Source organism: Chelonia mydas, chromosome 1 (assembly GCF_015237465.2).
Source record: "Chelonia mydas isolate rCheMyd1 chromosome 1, rCheMyd1.pri.v2, whole genome shotgun sequence".
Lineage (NCBI taxonomy): Eukaryota > Metazoa > Chordata > Testudines > Cheloniidae > Chelonia > Chelonia mydas.
Window position 1 is genome coordinate 318,175,736 of NC_057849.1, and position 20,147 is coordinate 318,195,882.

At 45.0% G+C, this 20,147-nt stretch overlaps 1 protein-coding gene across 14 annotated transcripts in view; it reads right to left on the minus strand.

Annotated features, from left to right (window-relative positions):
* The window catches only part of CPNE8 (copine 8), a 285,586-nt gene that overhangs the window by 50,778 nt on the left and 214,661 nt on the right, over nt 1-20,147 (minus strand). For 9 of the 14 annotated variants that reach the window (XR_005223777.2, XM_007056421.4, XM_027818854.3 and 6 more), the window contains one exon: nt 14,694-14,821. The exons of 3 other annotated variants lie outside the window; for them this stretch is intronic. Coding sequence is in view for 8 of the 11 variants with exons in the window: in XM_007056421.4 (XP_007056483.1) it covers nt 14,694-14,821 (128 nt within the window). In the remaining 3 variants the exon portion in view is untranslated. Of the gene's footprint in view, nt 1-1,151; nt 1,361-1,949; nt 2,150-14,693; nt 14,822-20,147 lie in introns of all 14 variants that reach the window. 2 more of the 14 variants (XR_005223775.2, XR_005223774.2) reach the window with 2 other exon arrangements.

Genomic DNA, 20,147 nt, shown 5'->3' on the forward strand with positions numbered 1-20,147 from the left:
CATAAGCTCCTAAGGATACTGCACAAAGATACTGAGCGAACATAAGAATGAAAACAACTAATTTAAATCCAGCCAAGCCCTAAAAATAGGTATGTCTTGCACCACCAGCAAAATTATGAAAGAAGAGTATAAAAATCTCTGTAGTAAGCAAGCAGTATGCACTTTGCTCCCATCCTCAACTTTACAGCAGTCACAGCTCATCTGGCAAGCAAACAGCAACTGCCACTATTTTGGCAACTGCCAAATTAAGACAGCCAATAAAAGAACAGTCACTGAGCCGCATCAAGAAAAAGCGACCCCCCCCAGTTCAGAAACATCCCCAGGTCTTCAACATGAATTGGTGAGATGGAAATTAACCATAGCATTGTCAAAGAATTAGATCTGAATTTTCTTGTAATAATTTTAATGGGATATTGAAATACTATTTTAATTTAAGATATTAACAACTTCTCCTGTTAAAATACCAAATGGTTAGACCAGGTAATCCTAGTTAGGTCTAATATTGGTAAACAGAGAGAACTAATGGGATTTAATTCGGATTACAGTTCTTAATGTTAATTAATTTTTACTCACCTTTGCCCATTTATAAACTGTTTAGGTTATATATGGTAAACCAAATAGGACTCACCTACCCTTAAACAAAATTATTTCCCTGATCTATAAACTGTTTTAGTTACTCAAGATACACTATGACTGGACTCTCTACTAATTTTGGAAATAATATACTTTGGTCTTAACTTCCAAAGAGAAAAGTGCCTCCACCAGAGGCAGGCCCAATCTTAAAGATGTAATCTCTGTCAAAAGCTTTCCACAGACACACATACAGAAGAGACTGCAATTTAAGTAAGCATTATTTATCATTTATGTTCTGTTTGCTTTGGTTTCTGTGGTTCCTTTCTTTAAAAATAAAACACCCACAGTTAATTATTGTGATGATTTGCTTGTTTTTCACCATGGTGTCCCCTAAGAGCCCCATATGCCTGAAATAGCAGGAATCACATTCCTGAACTGGCATTCAGAGATTGAGTTTATTATGAGCTGACCCACCATTTCTTTTTTCTCTAGACATTGTTTCTCTAGACATTTTAGTCCTTTTTTGGATAAAATTACTTGGTGTCTAGCAACTTTAAAAAAAACACTTTCACTCTCACAGGTGGCAGGGAGAGAAGAGGGACACCAGCTAGTTCATATTCCTTGTTCTGTGGTTTTCTGTTGAAGTATATTTGCAATCAGTTGATCTTTTTCAGATGCCAGGAATATTACATTACTGCACGGTGACTTCTTTGAAGTGCAGCGTGCCTGGCACCTCCTGGGACTAGCCATGGGAACTGGCAGGAAGCGGAGTGCATCTAGATAGGATCTATTCCATGCAATTGAATGAGTGGATGAAAAAAAACTGAGAACTTCTGCCACTTACCAAGCTATACATTCAGCTATTCAGGATTTCCTCCTGAATGATTTTTCTAGAACTGCCCCCCCCTCCCCTTTTTTTTTTTAAAATAATACAGTAGATAAATCTTTTGCAATAAAGTAAAAAAGACCAACCAGCCTACAGATCCTGTTCAGATTTTTATCTGGAAAAAACCCACGATAGTTAAGACGAATGAACAATTTGAACTTGATTCTTCACTTACATATACAGATGTGCATCACTGTGTAGCTTATACAATAAACTACTATGTTTGTGCACACATGCAAAATAGCAGAGGTTATTGAATGCTCTTTAATGCGTACCTGGATATCTACTAGCAGGATTGAGAATGTGGCAATTCTTAACATCTTTATGAAATCCTTTTTATACCATGCCACATCAATGATAGAGACAGATGTTGCTATTACTACTATCTTCTATGCAAAAACCTAGTTAAAGTAGTTGAATTTATATCAAAATTATGCAAAAAAGTAGTCATTCAGACTCTTATGCTGACTTCACAAATGAGAATTCTTACATTTTAATTTGTTCTTGGCTTCTTCAGTTCAACACAGAAGACTTCCTTATATTGTCTGACAGGTAGGATTTGCACTTGACTTTAAGCCTTGAATGCATAAACTGGAATCTCGAGTAGGAGCAGTGAGGTTATATTACCTCTGTATTTCACATGGTGTGACTGCTGCTGGAACACCGTGTTGAATTCTGGTGTCCACAATTCTAGAAGGATGTTGATAAATTGGAGAGGATTCAGAGAAGAGCCACAAGAATGATTACAGCATCAGAAAACATGTTTTGCAATAATAGTGTCATGGAACACTGTTTAGCTTAACAGAGAGAAGGTCAAGGGGTGACTTGATTACAGTTTGAAGTACCTACACGAAGAACAAATATTTAATAATGGGCTCTTCAGTCAAGCAGAGAAAGGTATAACATGATCCAATCTCTGGAAGTTGAAGCTAGACAAATTCAGACTGGAAATAAGGTGTAAATTTTTAAAAGGGAGAGTAATTAACCACTGGAACATCACATTGGATTCTCAATCACCGACTGGATGTTTTGCTAAAAGATATGCTCTAGAAATTATTTCCGGGAATTTCCATGACCTGTGTTATACAGGAGCACAATGGTTCCTTCTGGCCTGGTAGTATATGAATTTAAGATCTCTTATTGTTTTCACAGATTTTTTTTTTTAACGCCAGAATGGACCATTAGATCATCTAGTCTGACCTTCTGTGTAACAGGCCAGGTGCAACAACATTCTCTTCCCTGACTAATATTTCTATAGCTAATATTATGATGTTAAGTAAAATCTTACTTTCCACTAAACTTCTATAGGATTGTCTACATGAATATTTAGTTTGGAACAAACTGGGATGCAAGTCTATTCCATCCAGCCGGATGTGCATTAAGGTGTCCATATGGACCCTGCTGCAATGCATTAAAAGTTCTGTAGTGCGCTTTGATCTACCCCACTTTGAAATGGCACTAGATCAAAGTGCACGAAGGAACTGTTAGTGTGGGTCAGGAAGGTCCACAGAAATAGTTAGTGTGCAACAGACTAGTGTGGGGTTGATTCACACCCCAGATTGCCACAAACTAAACTTAAAAGAAACTCAAAAAAGTTTACTTGTTGAAACCAGTATTCTTTTTACAGTATGGATAAATTCTTCCAAGTTCAAGAAATGAAGATTCAGAAAAATTAACAGGTAAAAATTCACATTTCTGCAGTCATAAGTTTATCAACTCAGAACTAATGGGATTTGTACAGGAGCCCTCTATTAGAAAAAAAAATCGTAACTGGATATCAATGTCAGGAGGAGCAAGCATTATTTAGAAAAATGTCATGGAAAAAACTATGAACCCAATTCTCCACTCTGCTATACCAGTTTAATGCAGCGAAGTTACCCCACATTTACATCAGCGTAAATGAGTAGAGAATCATAAGGTTCTATGTTTGCTTGATACTCCAAAGGACTCTGTATGCCCTGCGTCCACTGCAATAAAAGAGGGTATTTTACAATTCTTTATGAAGATGTGGAGAAAATATCACTCTGCTGCTTGGTAAATCCTTTCCCTCTTCTCATTCAAGAAGGAATGCCTCTTGCAGAATGAGCCTATATATGGTCTGGACTCAGAATACCTTTGGGCTTTTTAAGGGTCATATGTTTCCCAATCCAGTGTTCTCTCATAACTTGGGACCGAACAATAAAACGAAAAGGCAATCATATTTCCTAAACCAAACACAGAAACGCTCATAGCACCGATTCCTTTCTGGGTGGTTCAGAGCCTTAGACCAGAAAGATGGAAGGGAGAATTCTTGATTGGCATGGGACTGCCTTAAAAGTGTTGAAGGAAGGTAAGGTAGAGAGAACAAGATAATATGTAGAAAAAGTTAGCACCAGAGAAGAGACAAGGAGACTTTGAATACTAAGTCACTCTCTGCGATGATCTGTGTAATCTGATTGCTAAGCATACCATATTGCATGCCATCTAGATTTTCCCTGGGAGAGGGAAGACTTTCCCTGCTTTAGAAGTAAATTAGGCTTGGATTCCCAGCAGCTAAATCAAGGTCTGAATTGACTGAACAGTGCTTTTCAGATGGTGTCGTGGGGTAGGTACATCCCGTCATTGGGTGTTGTTGGTTCATGTAGAGTTAAAAAGAAGGGCGGAGGTGATTCTGCAGTCGGTTACATCCTACGCTGATGAGCCTTACTGTAACATGAGGTAGTATTGCCTAGTGACTAGAGTCAATAAACAGCCCTTCCCGTCAGGGCAGCGTGGCCCAATGGCCAGAGTCAGTGAGCAGCCCTTCCTGCAAGGGCAGTGTGGACCAATGGCCAGAGTCAGTAAAGTAGCCCACTTCTGTGAGGCTGTGTGGCCTGTTGGCAAAGTGGGGCACCACTCAGGAGGGTGTGGTGCCCTGGGCCCTCCCTGCTCCTCCGAGCCCCAGCCCAGGGCCCTGGCGGTAGTGGGGGAGCTGACCACCAAGTCAGCAGGGATCCTTCCGAAACATGCTGACTGGTCTCCCGGTTCACTCACTGGTAAAGGAGTTCGAGTCCCCTGGGCCGCTTTTTACCCTTTCCCCCACATTGAAACTCCCGGTTTCCCCAGGTCTCTGTGGTCCTCAAATGGCCGAGCTCCCACCGGTCCCATCCCTTCTCTGGACTTGTCAGGCAGCCTGGAGTCTCCAGTCAGGAACTTTGTGAGCCGTAGTCCCAAGGTTGGGACTTGTAGCAACTCCCTGCAGGGAGCTTTCAGCCTGAGTCCTTCCCGGTCAGTAGCTTCTCCAGACTGAGCTGGGCTGCTATCTTTTATATGTTGCCTCCAGGCTGAGTATGACCAGCAGGGTTGGAGGGGCGGGGCTTCCTCAGCTTGCAAAGCAGAATTTACCCTTTCGGGGCTGGTGCAGGATAGGTATGCCCTGTCACAGATGGTTAAGTAATTGAACAGCCACTTTTCAACTGCATTTGACAGCTCTCCTGCCTGATTCAACTGATGGAACCAAAATCAGAAAATCCTACAAGTGGTAGAGAAATACAATTTTGTTCTTCCTTGATTTTGCTACAATGGCCACCATGATCTTTGAGAAAAAAACATGGCACTTTCCTAATCTGAAGGGCCTGCCACTGTACTATAAAATTCCCCAATGGAAAAAAGATGATTACTAACATTCTGTAACTGTTGCACTTTGAGATGTGTTGCTCATGTGAATTCCAGTGTAGCTGTGCGCGTGCTGCATGCACCGCCGGTGGAAAGTTTTTTTCTCAGTGGCATCCATTGGGTCGGCTCTGGTGCCTCCTGGAGTTGTGCCCTCATGGCGCTGTATATACGGATCTACCACCCTGCTGACTCTTCAGTTCCTTCTTGACGGCTAACTCTGACAGAGGAGTAGGAGGGCAGGTTTTGGAATGCACATGAGCAACAAATCTCAAAGAACAACAGTTAGAGAAGGTTAGTAACCGTCTTTTCTTCGAGTGCTCGCTCATGTCCATTCCAATGTAGGTGACTCCCAAAGACGTAGGAGGTGGGTTCAGAGTTCAACAACAAGCAGACTCTAGCACTGATCTGCCAAATCCAGCATTGTCTCTGGCCTGCTGCATGATGGCATAGTGAGTTGCGAAGATGTGGACATATTGCTGCTCTGCAGATATCATGGATGGGAACCTGTGCCACAAATGCCGCTGAAGACGATTACACCCTTGTGGAATGTGCCGTCAGGGCTGGAGCAGGGACTTTTGCCAGGTCGTAGCATGCGTGGATACAAGAAGTGATCCACAATGAAATTCTCTGGACTGAGACTAGAAGGCCTTTCATCCTGTCAGCCACTACCATTAAGAGATGAGTAGTCTTCCTAAATGATTTGTTTCTTTTTCTGTAGAAAGCCAGTGCTCTCCTGACATCTAACAAGTGGAGACTCTGCTCCTGGCTACTGGTGTGCGGTCTTGGGTACAAGACTGGGAGAAAAATGTCCTGGTTATTGTGGAACTGTGCTGGCTGGGTGAGGGCACAGCTGGACCTTATCCTTGAAGAAAGCTGTATATGGGGGCTTTGATGTGAGGGCCCTAATCACTGAAACCCTCCTGGCTGACGTGATGGCCATGAGGAAGGCCCTCCATGACAAGTAAAGAGCATGTTGCCAAGGGCTTGAATGGGGGTCCCGTGAATCTTGATAGTACCAAGGTAAGGTCCCAGGGAGGGATCAGCTGCCACACTTGTGGGTACAGCCCGTCCAGTCCCTTAAGAAAGTGGCTACAGAGTGACTTAGAAAAAACAGACCTGCCGTTCACCGCTGGGTGAAAAGCTGAAATTGCTGCCAGGTGTACTCTAATTGAAGATACCAATAGCCCTTGCTGTTTCAGATGTAGCAAACAGCTCAGAATACACGGTGCTGATGTTTGGGAGGCAGAGACGTCTTTCTGCACTAAACAGATTGAGAACTTTTTCCATTTGGCCAGGTACGTGGCCATGGTGAGTGGCTTTCTGCTCCGTAAATGAACTTATTGAACTGGACCTGAGCATGTTACCTCCAAGGGATTCAGCCATGAAGCTTCCAGGCTCTTAGATGGAGGGACTCGAGGTTTGGATGATGTAAGTTTCTGTGATCCTGAGAGATTAGATCCAGAAATGGAGGTAGGGTGATTGGTGTTTCCACCGAGAAGTCCAGAAGAGTGGTGAACCAGTGCTGATGTGGCCAGGCCGGCGCTATCAGGATCAGGCTCGCTCTTTCCATTCGGGCCTTCAGCAGGACCTTGTGTATGAGCGGAATGGGAGGGAATGCATAGAAGAGATGTTCCTTCCAAGGGAGAAGAAACGTGTCTGTGATCGAGCCCAGTGATTCTGAAAGGAACAGAACTGCAGACACTTTCTGTTGCGCTTCATTGCAAACAGGTCTATCCAGGGATTTCCCCACCTCTGGAACATGGCCCTCACAACATCCGGGCGAATGGACCACTTGTGATTAGAGAAGGATCTTCTGAGACAATCCACTAACTTGTTCTGGGCCGTTGGAAGATAAGAAGCTTCAAGGTGGATCGAGTGGGTTATGCAGAATTCCCAGAGGCGGAAGCCTTCCTGGCATAGGTGAGAGGAGCACGCTCCACCCTGTCTGATTATACAGAACATCGCTGTCATGTTGTCTGTAAGCACCGACATGCACTTGCTTTCCAGGTGGGGCTGGAACGTTTGGCAGGCAAGGCACATTGCTCTGAGTTCTGTCACACTGATGTGTAGCAAGAGCTCCTCCTGGGACCAGAGGCCTTGCGTCCTGAGGATCCACAGGTAAGCTCTCCAACCCAGTGTGGAAACATTGGTCACTAGAGACATCGACAGCTGAGGTTTCGTGAATGGAACGCCTGTGCATACTACCCGCGGATCCAACCACCGTAAGAGGGAGGCAATCACGGAGGGGGGAATTGTGACCACCCTGTCCAAGCAATCCTCACCTAGTCGGTACCCTGATACTAGCCAGGCCTGAAGAGGTTTGAGTCGCAACCTCGTGTGCTTCACCATGTACATGCATGACACCATATGCCCCAAGAGCTTCAGGCAGTTTCTCACCATAGTGATGGATTGTTTTCTGAGGCCCTCTACGATTGAGCTTAAGGCCTGGCATCCCGTAGAAAGGCTCTGACTTGGACTGAGTCAAGGACTGCCCCTATGAATTCTATCCTCTGGATGTGAGAAAGAATCCATTTCTGCATGTTTAACAACAGCCCAAACTTCTGGAAGGTTGACAGTATCAGTCGTATGTCTGCCTTCACCTGAGCCCTGGTCCGATCTCTGATCAACCAGTCGTTGAGGTCAGGGTACACCTGCACTCTTTGTTTTCTTAGGAAGGCCACGAGCACTGCCATGGACTTCCTGATAACCCGAGTGGCTGCTGACAGGCCGAATGGAAGTACTGTGAATTGGTAGTGTACTTGACCCACAATGAAACGAAGCAATCTTCTATGGCCTTGGAAGACTGAAATATGAAATACTCAACCTTTAAGTTGAGTGCGGCATACCAGTCTCCTGGATCCAGAGAGGGGATAATGGAAGTCAGGGAGACCCTATGGAACTTTAGCTTCTTCATGAATTTGTTGAGGTTTTGCAGGTCCAGTATGGGTCTGAGTCTGCCATTGGCCTTCATGATTAGAAAATATCGGGAGTAAAACTCCGTGCCCTTTAGCTCTGGAGGAACCTCCTCTACCGCTCCCATTTGCAGGAGCTTTTGCGCACTTCTTGAATCAGAGAAGGCTCCCTGAACAGAGGGTGGGAAGGACGGGAAAAACTGAACTGCAGAGTGGATCCCAGTCGTATAATGCGTATCACCCTGTGATCTGAGGTGATATGGGCCCATTCCCAATGGAAATGGGATAGCTGGTCAACATAAATTGGGGAGGTTGGATCCAGACACTGTCCTGGTATGGCATCCTTGGGCGCATCCTCAGAAGGCCTGTTTAGAATTGTCTGGCAGGCCCTGGTCGGTGAACCAACAAGGGTTTGGAAGGAGGCCTCCTCTTGTAGCTCCTGCCCTGCCTCCTATTATAATCCTGCCTCGACTGAGGCTGGTAGAAATGAGGCAGAGACTGGGGCATAAAATTCTCTCTCAATGGGTCCGGTGTGTGCAGTCCCAGAGACTTCCCAGAAACTGGCCCTGGCGTCTTTCAAGCTGTGGAGCTTGGAGTCTGTCTGCTCCGAAAAGAGTGATGTGCCCTCAAATGGAAGGTCCTGGATAGTTTGCCGCACTTCATGTGAGAGACTCGAGGCCTGCAGCTACAAGCTTCTTCTCATAGCCACAGCCAAAGCCATGATCCGAGCAGCTAAGGCGGGAGTCTGCCACAGTGCCTTACCAGGCTCCAGAATGGCACTATCCAGAGGCAAAGCTACCCGTGAGGGGACTGAAGGAGTCAAGATGTCCACTAGGGCATGGGAGGTCTCTGCAATCTTCTCCACCTGGATCCCCAGGTTTTGGGCTAACCTCCTTAGCAGATCTTGGTGCACCCTGTGGTCATCCTGTGTGGGTGCAATGGAGGTTCCCACTACCACCTTGTCTGAGGAAGAGGATGCTAGGACTGGCACCGGCCTTGCTTCTATCCATCAGCACCTAGCACATCCAATGGTGCTGGTCCCTGAGGTACGGTACTGGGCTCAGTACCTGGGCCCTGTTCCTGTACCGCAGGAGGAGGTGGTGAGGCTCTACCCTCCAATGCAACAGAGTATGACCTCCCTGACTGAGATCCTTGGGTCTTATGAAAAGTGAAACGAGTCCAAAATAGCCATTACAGGCATCAGTGTGTGCCAGCCAGGCCACTGGTGGAACCCCCCTGGCCCAAATCGGCCATTGGGTACCGGTGGTCAGACCGGTGCCGGCTCCTGTGGGAGCTGTAGGATTTCGGCTTTGAATCTGAGGGTCAGGATTTACTCCCCAATGACTATGGGGGAGCGGTGCCAGATGGCATCAGCGAGTGGTGCCGAAAGGGGGTGACTGGTGCTGCGGCATCAATTGCTGGTTTACCCTTTGACGGCACCTGGGGTCTCAGTGCCTTAGCTGCTCATGCCTCCAGCACTGGTTCATGCCTGGTGTCAGATGGCGGTACCAGCAGGGACATCAGGTCCTGTGCTGCCTGGAATGCCTCTGGTATAGATGGAAGTGCCAGTCCCGTGCGCTTATGGCTCTCCCTCCTTTAGTCTCTTTCCTTCTGGCTACAGGGTTTGAACCCTTTACAAATCCTGCAGCGGTCACACAGATGAGATTCCCCAAAGCACCTGAGGCAAGCTGAGTGGGGGTCACTAATGGGCATAGGCTTGTGGCAAGCCTCACATGGCTTGAAGCCCTTAGACCGAGGCAAGCCCTGGTGCGAGGGATAGGGGAGAACACCGTTCAGAGGGGTCCTACTTTATTACTACTAACTAATACTAACGATAACAATTAACTACTCATTTTTCAACTATTTACAGGAAAAACGAAGTCCACCGGGGAGAGTACTTGCAAGAGCAAGAATGAGCAGAAGTTCCAGCAACCACGATGGATGGAAAGAAGGAACTGAAAGGGTGGCAGGTCAGCAAATCCCTATATACTGCGCCATGAGGGCACGACTCCAGGGGGCACCAGAGCCAATCTGATGGATACCACTGAGGGAAAAACTTTCTGGCAGCGGTGCACACAGCACACGCACATCTGCACTGGAATGGACATGAGCAAGCACTCACAGAAGAACATAAATATTGGTGAAGGATGAAGTCTACTGTGATATGAAGATACTCATCCTGTAAGATTACTGGTGCTAAAGCTTTTAAACTCCTAATATTACTGATTGGAGGCAAATTATCTACACCTTGTATATTACTGTCTATTTTATAGCTGATCATGATCCCCAAAACTGCATGATTTGTCCTCCACAAAGAGTCATTCAGAACTTGAGATTCTGGGTGCAGGCAAAAACACCTTCTCCTCTCTATTCTACCATGAACTTCAAGGTTAATCTGAGTGGTATCATGGTGAAAAAGAGAATGAACATTTACAGAAATAGTCCTACTGAGGATCTTAGGCAGGACCAGTAAGAGGAAGAGGGATCAGGAATATGTGGCTGCTGCTGAGTGTCCTCTGCTTATCTTCTCTGCCAGTTGATCTTCTAGGCTGTCTAGAGTTCCCATCTCAATTCCTTAACCTCTGGGGGAATGGTGAGGGGACGTTCCAGACACCTGTCGTATGATGTCCTTTCCAACAGAACAGGGCCATAACTAGGGAGGGGCGAGAAGGGCAGCTGCTCAGGACACAGTGCCGGCATGGGTGCAGAACTTGGGCAGCGCAGAACTGGGCCCAGCAGTGTTGGCTGAAGTCCAGGAGCGTAGTTTTTTTTTTTTTGGAGGGGGCTTACCCCTGCCCCCCCTGACCCCCGCCCAAACAGGGGTCTGGTCCTGGTCCAGAGCTGTTTATTGCTGCCTCTGAAGCTGTACGTCACCTCCTGGGTCCTAGTGCCAGTTGACTTCCCTTTCTACCTACGCTGGATGCCCTATATGGCCACAATCCTGTTTTCTGTACAAAGGTGAGTGCCCGCAGGCAGGAGGAGAAGCAGGGCAAGGGTGGGGGTGGGAGTATGGGGAAGGAGGGGGAGGAAGTGAGGAAGGAAGGGGAATGGGATAGGGCAGAGGAAAGATAATGGGATAGGGAAATGGGGCAAGGAGAGGGGTATGTGGGAGTAGGGGGTGGGAGATGGGGCAGAGGACAGTAGGGAAAGGGGATGGGATGGGGAAGAGAAGGGGCAGGAGAAGCAGGAGCCCTGCATGCAGTATCCCCATGGGAGCAGCAGCTAGGGCTCCTCCATTAAGCCAGCCCATCCCCCGCCCAGCATTGGCAACCCATCTCCAGTGGGTATCCCTGTTGCAGTTACCCCCTCCAGTGCCCTACAAATACCTTCTCCAAATATCCCTCCCAGCACACAGATATCCCTCCAGGACCCCATCCCCCGTTCCCCAGTTAATGTGCTTTATTTGGGAATTTGAAATATGGTAACCCTAGGAGTTGCTCTGTCCTCATGGCCTTGGTTTCTGGAGCTGGCAGGAGCGAATCCACCCTGTCAGCAGCTGCCTGCCCCCAGCCCCTGGGCTGGGCACCAGTCTCACGTGGCTGAGCTCAGGCTGTGTCACTGCTCTCCTTGGCTTCTGGGCTCGCAATGGGTAGTTCTACTCTGTGTGTAGGGAGTGTGGCGAGAGTGACCAGGCTGCAATGGCAGGCCCCTGGGCAGCGAGTGGGCTGTGACCGGGCTGCTGTGAGGCAGGGGCCCCAGGGGAATGAGTGCTCCAGGGAAAATCTTATGGCAACCAGGCTTCATGCACAGTGGCTGGTTCCAGGGGGCATTGCCGGCTGGCACCAAGCTCCTTTGGGGCAGACGCAAGAGGGTGTCAGGAGCTCGGAGCAGTGCCACCGCTCTGCCTGGGGAGTGCCTGGCTTCGCAGAGGTGGCCTGACTCGGGGAACAGGGCAGGGAAGGCTGCTTGGCAGCCAGCCAGCACTCCGGCTCCCACAGCACAGAGAGTTAGGGGCCTGAGCAGACGGGGCAGCTCCCACCAGCTTCCGATCTGCTGACCTCTAGTAGAAGGTAATGGTTTTAAAACTGTGGGGTGCATCTCTCTCGTGCCTCACAGTTTGAAAACCTCTGTGCCAAATGGGAGGCAGGGCATGTGGCCCTGCATGCCCCCTGCCCCCACGGCACCTCTAGGGGGCGCAGATATGGTTGTTCACCCCAGGTGCTAAAATGCTTAGTTACAACTCTGCAACAGAGACCTTCCCCGGCTACAGGAAGCACAAACCTGTCCTGCACTAATGACTGCACTTTTTGGCCATCATCCTTACTTTTCATTTTAGTTTTTTTCCACAGAAAATCTCTTCAGAAACGCAGGAGTACTTCTGATGACAATGTTACAACACTACAACATCCCTTCCCCAATCAGCAGAAAGAGACAAACAAATCTGATAGTCCATTTGAGTAAGGTGCTTATCAGCCACACTGGGGATTAAAGCATGTATTAAGTCTCAGTAGAACTCTTAACTGGTATATTTCTCGTATCTGTCTTATGTTTTGGAGGAAAGGGACTAAGTTTTCTCTACTACATAACTTAGTTTGGTGAAATGGGAAGTTGTAAAATATATCCCTTCATAATGGAAAAACTGTTCCTAACCTACAGATAAGAGACAATAGTTCAGAAAGATTCCAAGCACTTTCTCATTTCTCTTTTGAATATTTATTCCATTTTTCTAACTTTTCACAATGAGTTTTCTGGATTTTCACTGAACCAGGAATTTTCAAAATATCAAATTTTCAACATTTAGTTTTCCCCCATCTTTCTGTGCCTTTTTTCCTTTCTGCCACCGAATGAGGTAGTGTGCTTGTCTAGATTATTTTCCATTGTTTTTTTTTTCCATTTCTCTCTTTCTAATTTAATTTTTCCTTTTGCCCCCTCTAACTTCTCAAAATCTACTCAACTTTGGAAAAATTAGAGAAGCAAAAGGAAAAGTAGGAAAGTTCAACTAATCAACCCACCCAACCCCTGAATGTTATTCATATTATTATATTCTGTGGCAAAGAGGGAAAAAAAGAGGAAGGGGGAGGGGGAGAAAGAGAGGAAAGAAACATTTTAAAATTCAAAATGTCAAAATAAAAAAATATTTGGTGAAAACTTAAATTCTTCCACTTAGGACCCTGTAAAACAAACAACTACAAAAATATGAAATTTTTTTGTGAAATATTTTTCCATTTTTCAGACAACTAATTGTAACATACTTAGTTTTTCCTCAAAAGAGGTGAAGGTGCTGAAACAGCAAAACAAGACAAATGAAAAATACAAATTTAATAAAATTAAAATATTTCATCTCCTAAAATGTCATTTTATCAGGTCAGATGCCAGATCCTCAGCTGCACAAGATTATCTTGCTACCAAGGAGGAGAGGAGATGAACAAAAATGTGTTTAAGCCACCTTTGCATACAACGTGCCCTCAGTATAAACCTGGATCAGCCTGAGATCTGTTCTAAATTATGCTAGCTTGTAATGGCCACCAAAGAGTCCTTACACTGGCCAGGTATTACCAAAGCACAACACTCTCCAGTCACACCCCTTCTCAACTGAATCCCACTAAACTGGCCTCTAGGGCACCCAGAGTCGCCTCAAGGGCCAAACTAAGGCAGCTTTCCAGGCCCTCTGTGCTGCTGGAGTAGAACAAATGGGCTGGGGGAGGGACCAAGATCTGTCTATTACACAATAGTACAGTATGGCACATCTGAGGCCAAATTCCCTCTTCAGTGAAACAAGTGCAACTGAAAGGAAACCGAGGATCCCTATATTTACTGTACAGAATTTTGTACAAGAAATTATTTTTTGAATAATTTAATTATTTGAGAAACAATTATATATGGAAAGACCACGTTAAGAATTGCACATGAAGGCAGAAAATTAAGATTTAACTTTCAACCTTAATTCTGTTTTCTGACAATTGAATGCTTGACTTCTCAACATTAATGTCCTATTTCTGTTTGTCTTTTCAGCGGAATAATTATATTGTGTGACAAAGTTCCTCCTCTACCTTGGTGGGTCTTGCGCTTATTGGCGGATTTCCTCGCCTTGGAGCTTCATGGCAGCCCTTAGTTTGGCCATTTTCGTGAACCCACAGTCCAGGTCAACTCCTCCTGTGTCTGACCAGGAGTTGGGAGGTTTGGGGGGGAACCTGGGCCCGCCCTCTACTCCAGGTTCCAGCCCAGGGCCCTGTGGAATGCAGCTGTCTAGAGTGCCTCCTGGAACAGCTGTGCAACAGCTACAACTCCCTGGGCTACTTCCCCATGGCCTCCTCCCAACACCTTCTTTTTCCTCACCATAGGACCTTCCTCCTGGTGTCTGATAATGCTTGTACACCTCAGTCCTCCAACAGTAGGCTCCTCTCAGCTCCTAGCGCCTCTTGCTCCCAGCTCCTTACACGCGCACCACAAACTGAAGTGAGCTCCTTTTTAAACCCAGGTGCCCTGATTAGCCTGCCTTAATTGATTCTAGCAGCTTCTTGATTGGCTGCAGGTGTTCTAATCAGCCTGTCTTAATTGTCTCCAGAAGGTTCCTGATTGTTCTGGAACCTTCCCTGTTACCTTACCCAGGGAAAAGGGACCTACTTAGCCTGGGGCTAATATATCTGCCTTCTATTACTCTCCTGTAGCCATCTGGCCCGACCCTGTCACAACTGGTAATAGGATGTCAATATATTCGGTTTCTCCAAAGCAACTGTTGGAATACTTACCTTGCTACATGATTAATTACTGGAGCAAAGTTTGTTGGTCCATAAAGCTGTACAGATTTTAAACTTCTATAGTATGCCTCCATTACACCATCAATTCCATTGCAATAGGGATTTTGAGGGTTTCCATTCTAAACAGTTAAATAACATTGGATAAGATTGATTAATAACTGAAATATTAACAAATCAAAATAAGCAGTATCACAATATACAGAGAAAGTTCTCATATGATATTTAACTGAACATCTTGTGTTCATCTGAGGTATGAAACAAAAGACTAATACTGTATGCAGTGTTGTTGCAGTTGTGTTGGTCCCAGGATATTAGAGAGAGACAAGGTGTGTGAGCTAATATCTTTTATTGGATCATGTTTTGGAATATATTACTACTTAATTTCTTATTTAAAACATTTCAGGAAAAATAATATAATGGCCAGACCCCAATGTATACACAGTATATAAGCATAAGGGATGCTGTAGTCTTTTATTGGCTTCAATATTCTGCTCTCTACTGGGCAAGCTGATCCTGAGCATGATTGGACCTAGTGCATAAGGGGGACAAATGGGACCTGTGATCTCACTATGCTGGGAGACACAGGACTGCTTGGAATTCTTGTACTTGAGACTAAGCTTTTTGGGGCAGGTTTTTTTACTACATCTCTATAACACTTATCACACTGAATGCCTATGCACAATGGGCTGCCAATTTTGAGGAACCTATTTATTTGTTTCGTAATATGTAAATATGTCAAATCCCAGTTTAAGATTCCATACTGAATCTCAAGGCTGGTAGTTACAAAAAACTCTTAACTTCTGAAATTATTTGATTTTATGAGCCAGTTGTCCAGCTATAGATAACACCCGCAGGCCTCAATCATGATGTTAAACTACTACCACCACCAAGCATTTGGTGAATACTCTTGCAATCATTGCATACTCAAAGGGCAGTGCACCTTATACTGCTAGTGACTGAAAGTACACGGAGATATATCCTGTGTCTTCTTTTAGTGAAATGTAGACATAAGCATCTTGAAGATCTAAGGCCCCAAACTAGTTCTGTTGGTTAAGAGTAGTGATAATACTTCCCAGCGCAATCATATGGAATGTTATCTTCCCAAAATATTTGTTTCATTTTCAGAGTGCACAGGATAGCATTCTATTTGGGAAAAAGGGAATACCAGAAACACCACCTTTTACTTCAGTAAAGTTCTGGCACCACTGTTTGTTTACTCAACAGTGCAAAGATCTCTTCTTGCACAGTTTTTCTCATAGAACTGGAAGGAACCTCAAGAGGTCATCTAGTCCAATCCCCAGCACTCAATGTAGGACTAAGTATTATCTAGACCATCCCTGACAGGTGTTTGTCCAACCTGCTCTTAAAAATCCCCAGTGATGGAGATTCCACAACCTCTCTAGGCAATTTATTCCAGTGCTTAACCACTCTACAGTTAGGAAGTTTTTCCTAATGTCCAACCTAAACCATCCTTGCTGCAATTTAAGATCATTGCTTCTTGTTTTAACCTCAGAGGTTAAGAAGAACAATTTTTCTCCCTCCTCCTTGTAACATCCTTTTATGTACTTGAAAACTGTTATGTCCCCTCTTAGTCTTCTGTTCTCCAGATTAACAAATCCAATTTTTTCAATCTTCCCTCATAGGTCATGTTTTCTAGACCTTGAATAATATTTGTTGCTCTTCTCTAGACTTTCTTCAATTTTTCCACATGTTTCCTGAAATGTGGCACCCAGAACTGGACACAATAGTTCAGCTGAGGCCTAATCAGCACAGAGTAGAGCGGAATAATTACTTCTCATGTCTTGCTTACAATACTCCTGCTAATACATCCAAGAATGATGTTTGGTTTTTTTTGCAAAAGTGTTACACTCTTGACTCATATTTAGCTTGTGATTCACTATGACCCCCAGATCCCTTTCCGCAGTACTCATTTCTCATTTTGTATGTGAGAGACATGAGAGACAATAGGACGGGGCTTTGGCATTAGATCAAACTAGGGGGAACACGGCCTCCTGTGAGATGTACAGATTTCAAATAGGCCCCTGAGTGTATTAGAATAATAACTAGAGTTCCTTCTGGCCTTAAATCAGAAAATCTACCAATTTATTCCCCTATCAAGGGCACAAAGAAGGTTACAGTATGTACCTTTTTTTACCTCCAAGTAATGTCTATCTCAATCTAACCAAAAATAATAGGAAACCAGCAATCCACACTGCATCCTGCTTGTGGAACGGAGATAAGTGAAGTTTGAATCTGAATTTTTCAGGAAATTGATCTGGAATGTTTAAACAATATCATTTAACTACCCTTGTGCAATGGATTAATACAGAGACCATTTTATAAATTTATATATGGATGGAGCCTTCTTTGCATGGCTAAAAAAGTCCACCCATAAGATTAAACAAGGATATGGAAAAAGAGGACGTTTTCCTATGCAGACAAACCCATAATGTTCTGAGAGCTAATCAAGTCACAGAGTGTGAACACTATAGCATTTATGCAAGCTAGAAATAACTTCCTGTCTGAACCAAAGAAACTGAAGGTTACATGGGCCAAACTTCTTTATACCCCACAAGTCCAAAGTACATGTTTTCATTCCAAATTGAAACCTGTACTGTATCTGCCTTATCAATCAGATGTACCATCTTTCTATATGTGGATAATTTGTCTGGGTCCTTGAATATTTCTTATTTTATTGTAAGCTTTGAAGAATGTGAAATATATTAGATATAATCAAAGAACGTATGACCATGTTCACCAAATTCTGTGGAACTATAAAGGATTGTTTTCTTTCTAAATTATTGCTGCATTGTAGAAATTTTATGAATTATATGGCATAAGGAAGCATAAACACCTAACTTGTGTATAGTCTTAAAGTATTAAAAGATTCTTAAAAGAGAATTCTAATTAATAGGGCGCTCAAAACAAAATACAATCTTTGAAATGAATAAAATGTAAAAAACCTCTGACAAAGAAAGAAATGTGTTATATACCAAAACTATCTACTGGATATCAATGGAAGTAGCAGGAAAACTGGGGACTAGAAATCAGAAAGCTGGTTGACAAGTGGCACCTTTTTTATTTCTACTGGACAACCTCCAATAATCCCTGAAAAGAAGGTATAAAACTGGAGGTCACCAAGTGGTACCTCAGATTTTGCTGAACCCATCAAAGGAACTGTAACTCCAGAAGTGCTACCAGACACTTGGACAGCTTCTCCCTTCCTCCATGGTTACCAGGACTTTGAAATCTCTCTATTTCTTCTGAGGTTGATTTCTCTGTCTTTAATATAAGTCTAGGTAGTGGGTGGGGAAGAGCCTATTCAGGGCAATGAGCCATTAGGAAAAACAATAGGGCTTAGGAGAAGCTTATCTTCCAGCTGGGGACCCTTCCTGAGAATGTTACAGACAGCCTCCAAGTAATGGCTACTATGACTCTACAAGGACATGTGATAAGACCACGTCTCTAGACTCCATTTTGGGATGTCACTATTTTTCCCACAGACTGGTCTGAGAACCAAACTTTGGGAACAAAGGGTTCCCGCCATATGCAAAAGCTACATAAGGCAGGGAGTGACATCATCTGGTGTTCTTCACTCCCAAAAAGACACAAGAAGACTCCTGGAAACACCTGAGGAACAAAGACTGGACTGGCAGAAGTGCTGGACCCAGGCTAAAGGGATTTTTAGCTTGTGAAAGAAACACCTGGGGATTCCAAGCTATTACTTATAATCGCTTTATGTCTATCTTTTGTAGTTAATAAACTTGTTTTTGCTTTATCTAAACCAGTGAGTTGGACTGAAGCGTATGGGAATCATAACCCATGGGCAAAGGCTGTTGCATATTCCTCTCCACATTGAGTGACGGGGTGAATTTTATGAGCTTACGTGGTACAGTTCCCTGTGCAGCACAAGACGGTATAAAAAACAGTTACCTACCTTTTGTAACTGTTCTTCGAGATGTGTTGCTCATGTCCATTCCAAGGAGGTGTGTGCGCACCGCATGCACAGTTGTCAGAAGGTTTTCCCTTCGCGGTACCCGTCGGGTCGTCTGTGGAGCCCCCTGGAGTGGCGCTTTCATGTCGGTCTATATAGGTCCCTGCCGACCCGCCACCTTTTCAGTTCCTTCTTGCTGGACACTCCGACAGCAGGGAGGTGGGTGGGTCTTGGAATGGACATGAGCAACACATCTCGAAGAACAACAGTTACGAAAGGTCAGTAACCATTTTTCTTCTTCGAGTGATTGCTCATGTCAACTCCAAGTAGATGACTCCCAAGCAGTCCCCCGGAGGAGGGGTCCGAGTTCACAGAGTTGCAGACTGAAGCACTGCTCTACCAAATGTAGATGCTGAGTGATGGTGTAGTGCGAAGTAAAAGTGTGAACCGATGACCACATCGCCGCCCTGCAGATATTCTGAATGGGGACTTGCGCCGGGAATGCTGCAAAGGAAGCTTTTGCTCTTGTGGAGTGCGCTGTCAACGATGGAGCCAGTATCTTTGCCATGTCATAGCACAGGCCGTGATCCAAGAGGAGATTCTTTGTGATGAGACAGGAAGACCTTTCATCCTCTTGGCAATGGCAACGAAGAGCTGCATTGACCTTCTAAACGGCTTTGTCCGCTCAATGTAAAAAGCTAGCACGTGTCTAACGTCCAGGGAATGGAGCATGTGTTCCATGTCATTAGCATGTGGCTTGGTTGTAACTGCACCTTGTCCTTATAAAACACTGTATAAGGGGACTTGGACGTCAGAGCCTTGAGCTCTGACACTCTTCTGGCTGCTGTTATAGCCACCAAGTAAAGGAGAGAGAAAGTCGCCAAGGGCTCGAAGGGAGGGCCCATCAGCCTAGAGAGCACCAAACTGAGATCCCATAAGGGAATCGGCCATCTTACTTGAGGGTATAGTCTGTCTAGACCCTTGAGAAAACGGCCAACCATACGGTTAGCAAACACTGAGAGGCAAACTGAGCCAGGGTGGAGAGCCAAAATCACAGTCAGGTGAACCTTTATTGATGGTACTGCTAACCCCTGCTGTTTTAACTGGAGTAAATAGTCCAGGATGAAGAGAATCGAGGCCTGCAATAAGGAGTGCCCTTCTGAAGTGACCAAATTGAATATCTCTTCCCCTTAGCCAGGTAAGTGCTGTGAGTGGAAGGCTTTCTGCTGCCGAGGAGAATCTCCCTAACAGAGTCTGAGCAAGCAAGCTCCAACAGGTTTAGCTTGGAGTTTCCATGCTGTGAGGTGGAGAGACTCCAGGTTGGGGTGCTGGACGCAGCCGTGGTCCTGGGTGATCAAGTCCAAACAAGGGGCAGGGTTATAGGTGTATTCCCGGACTGGTCCAGTGGCGTGGTGAACCAGTGCTGACATGGCCATGCTGTTGCTATCAAGATTAATGATGCTTTGTCTTGTCAGACCTTGAGGAGAACTTAGTGGACGATTGGGAATGGT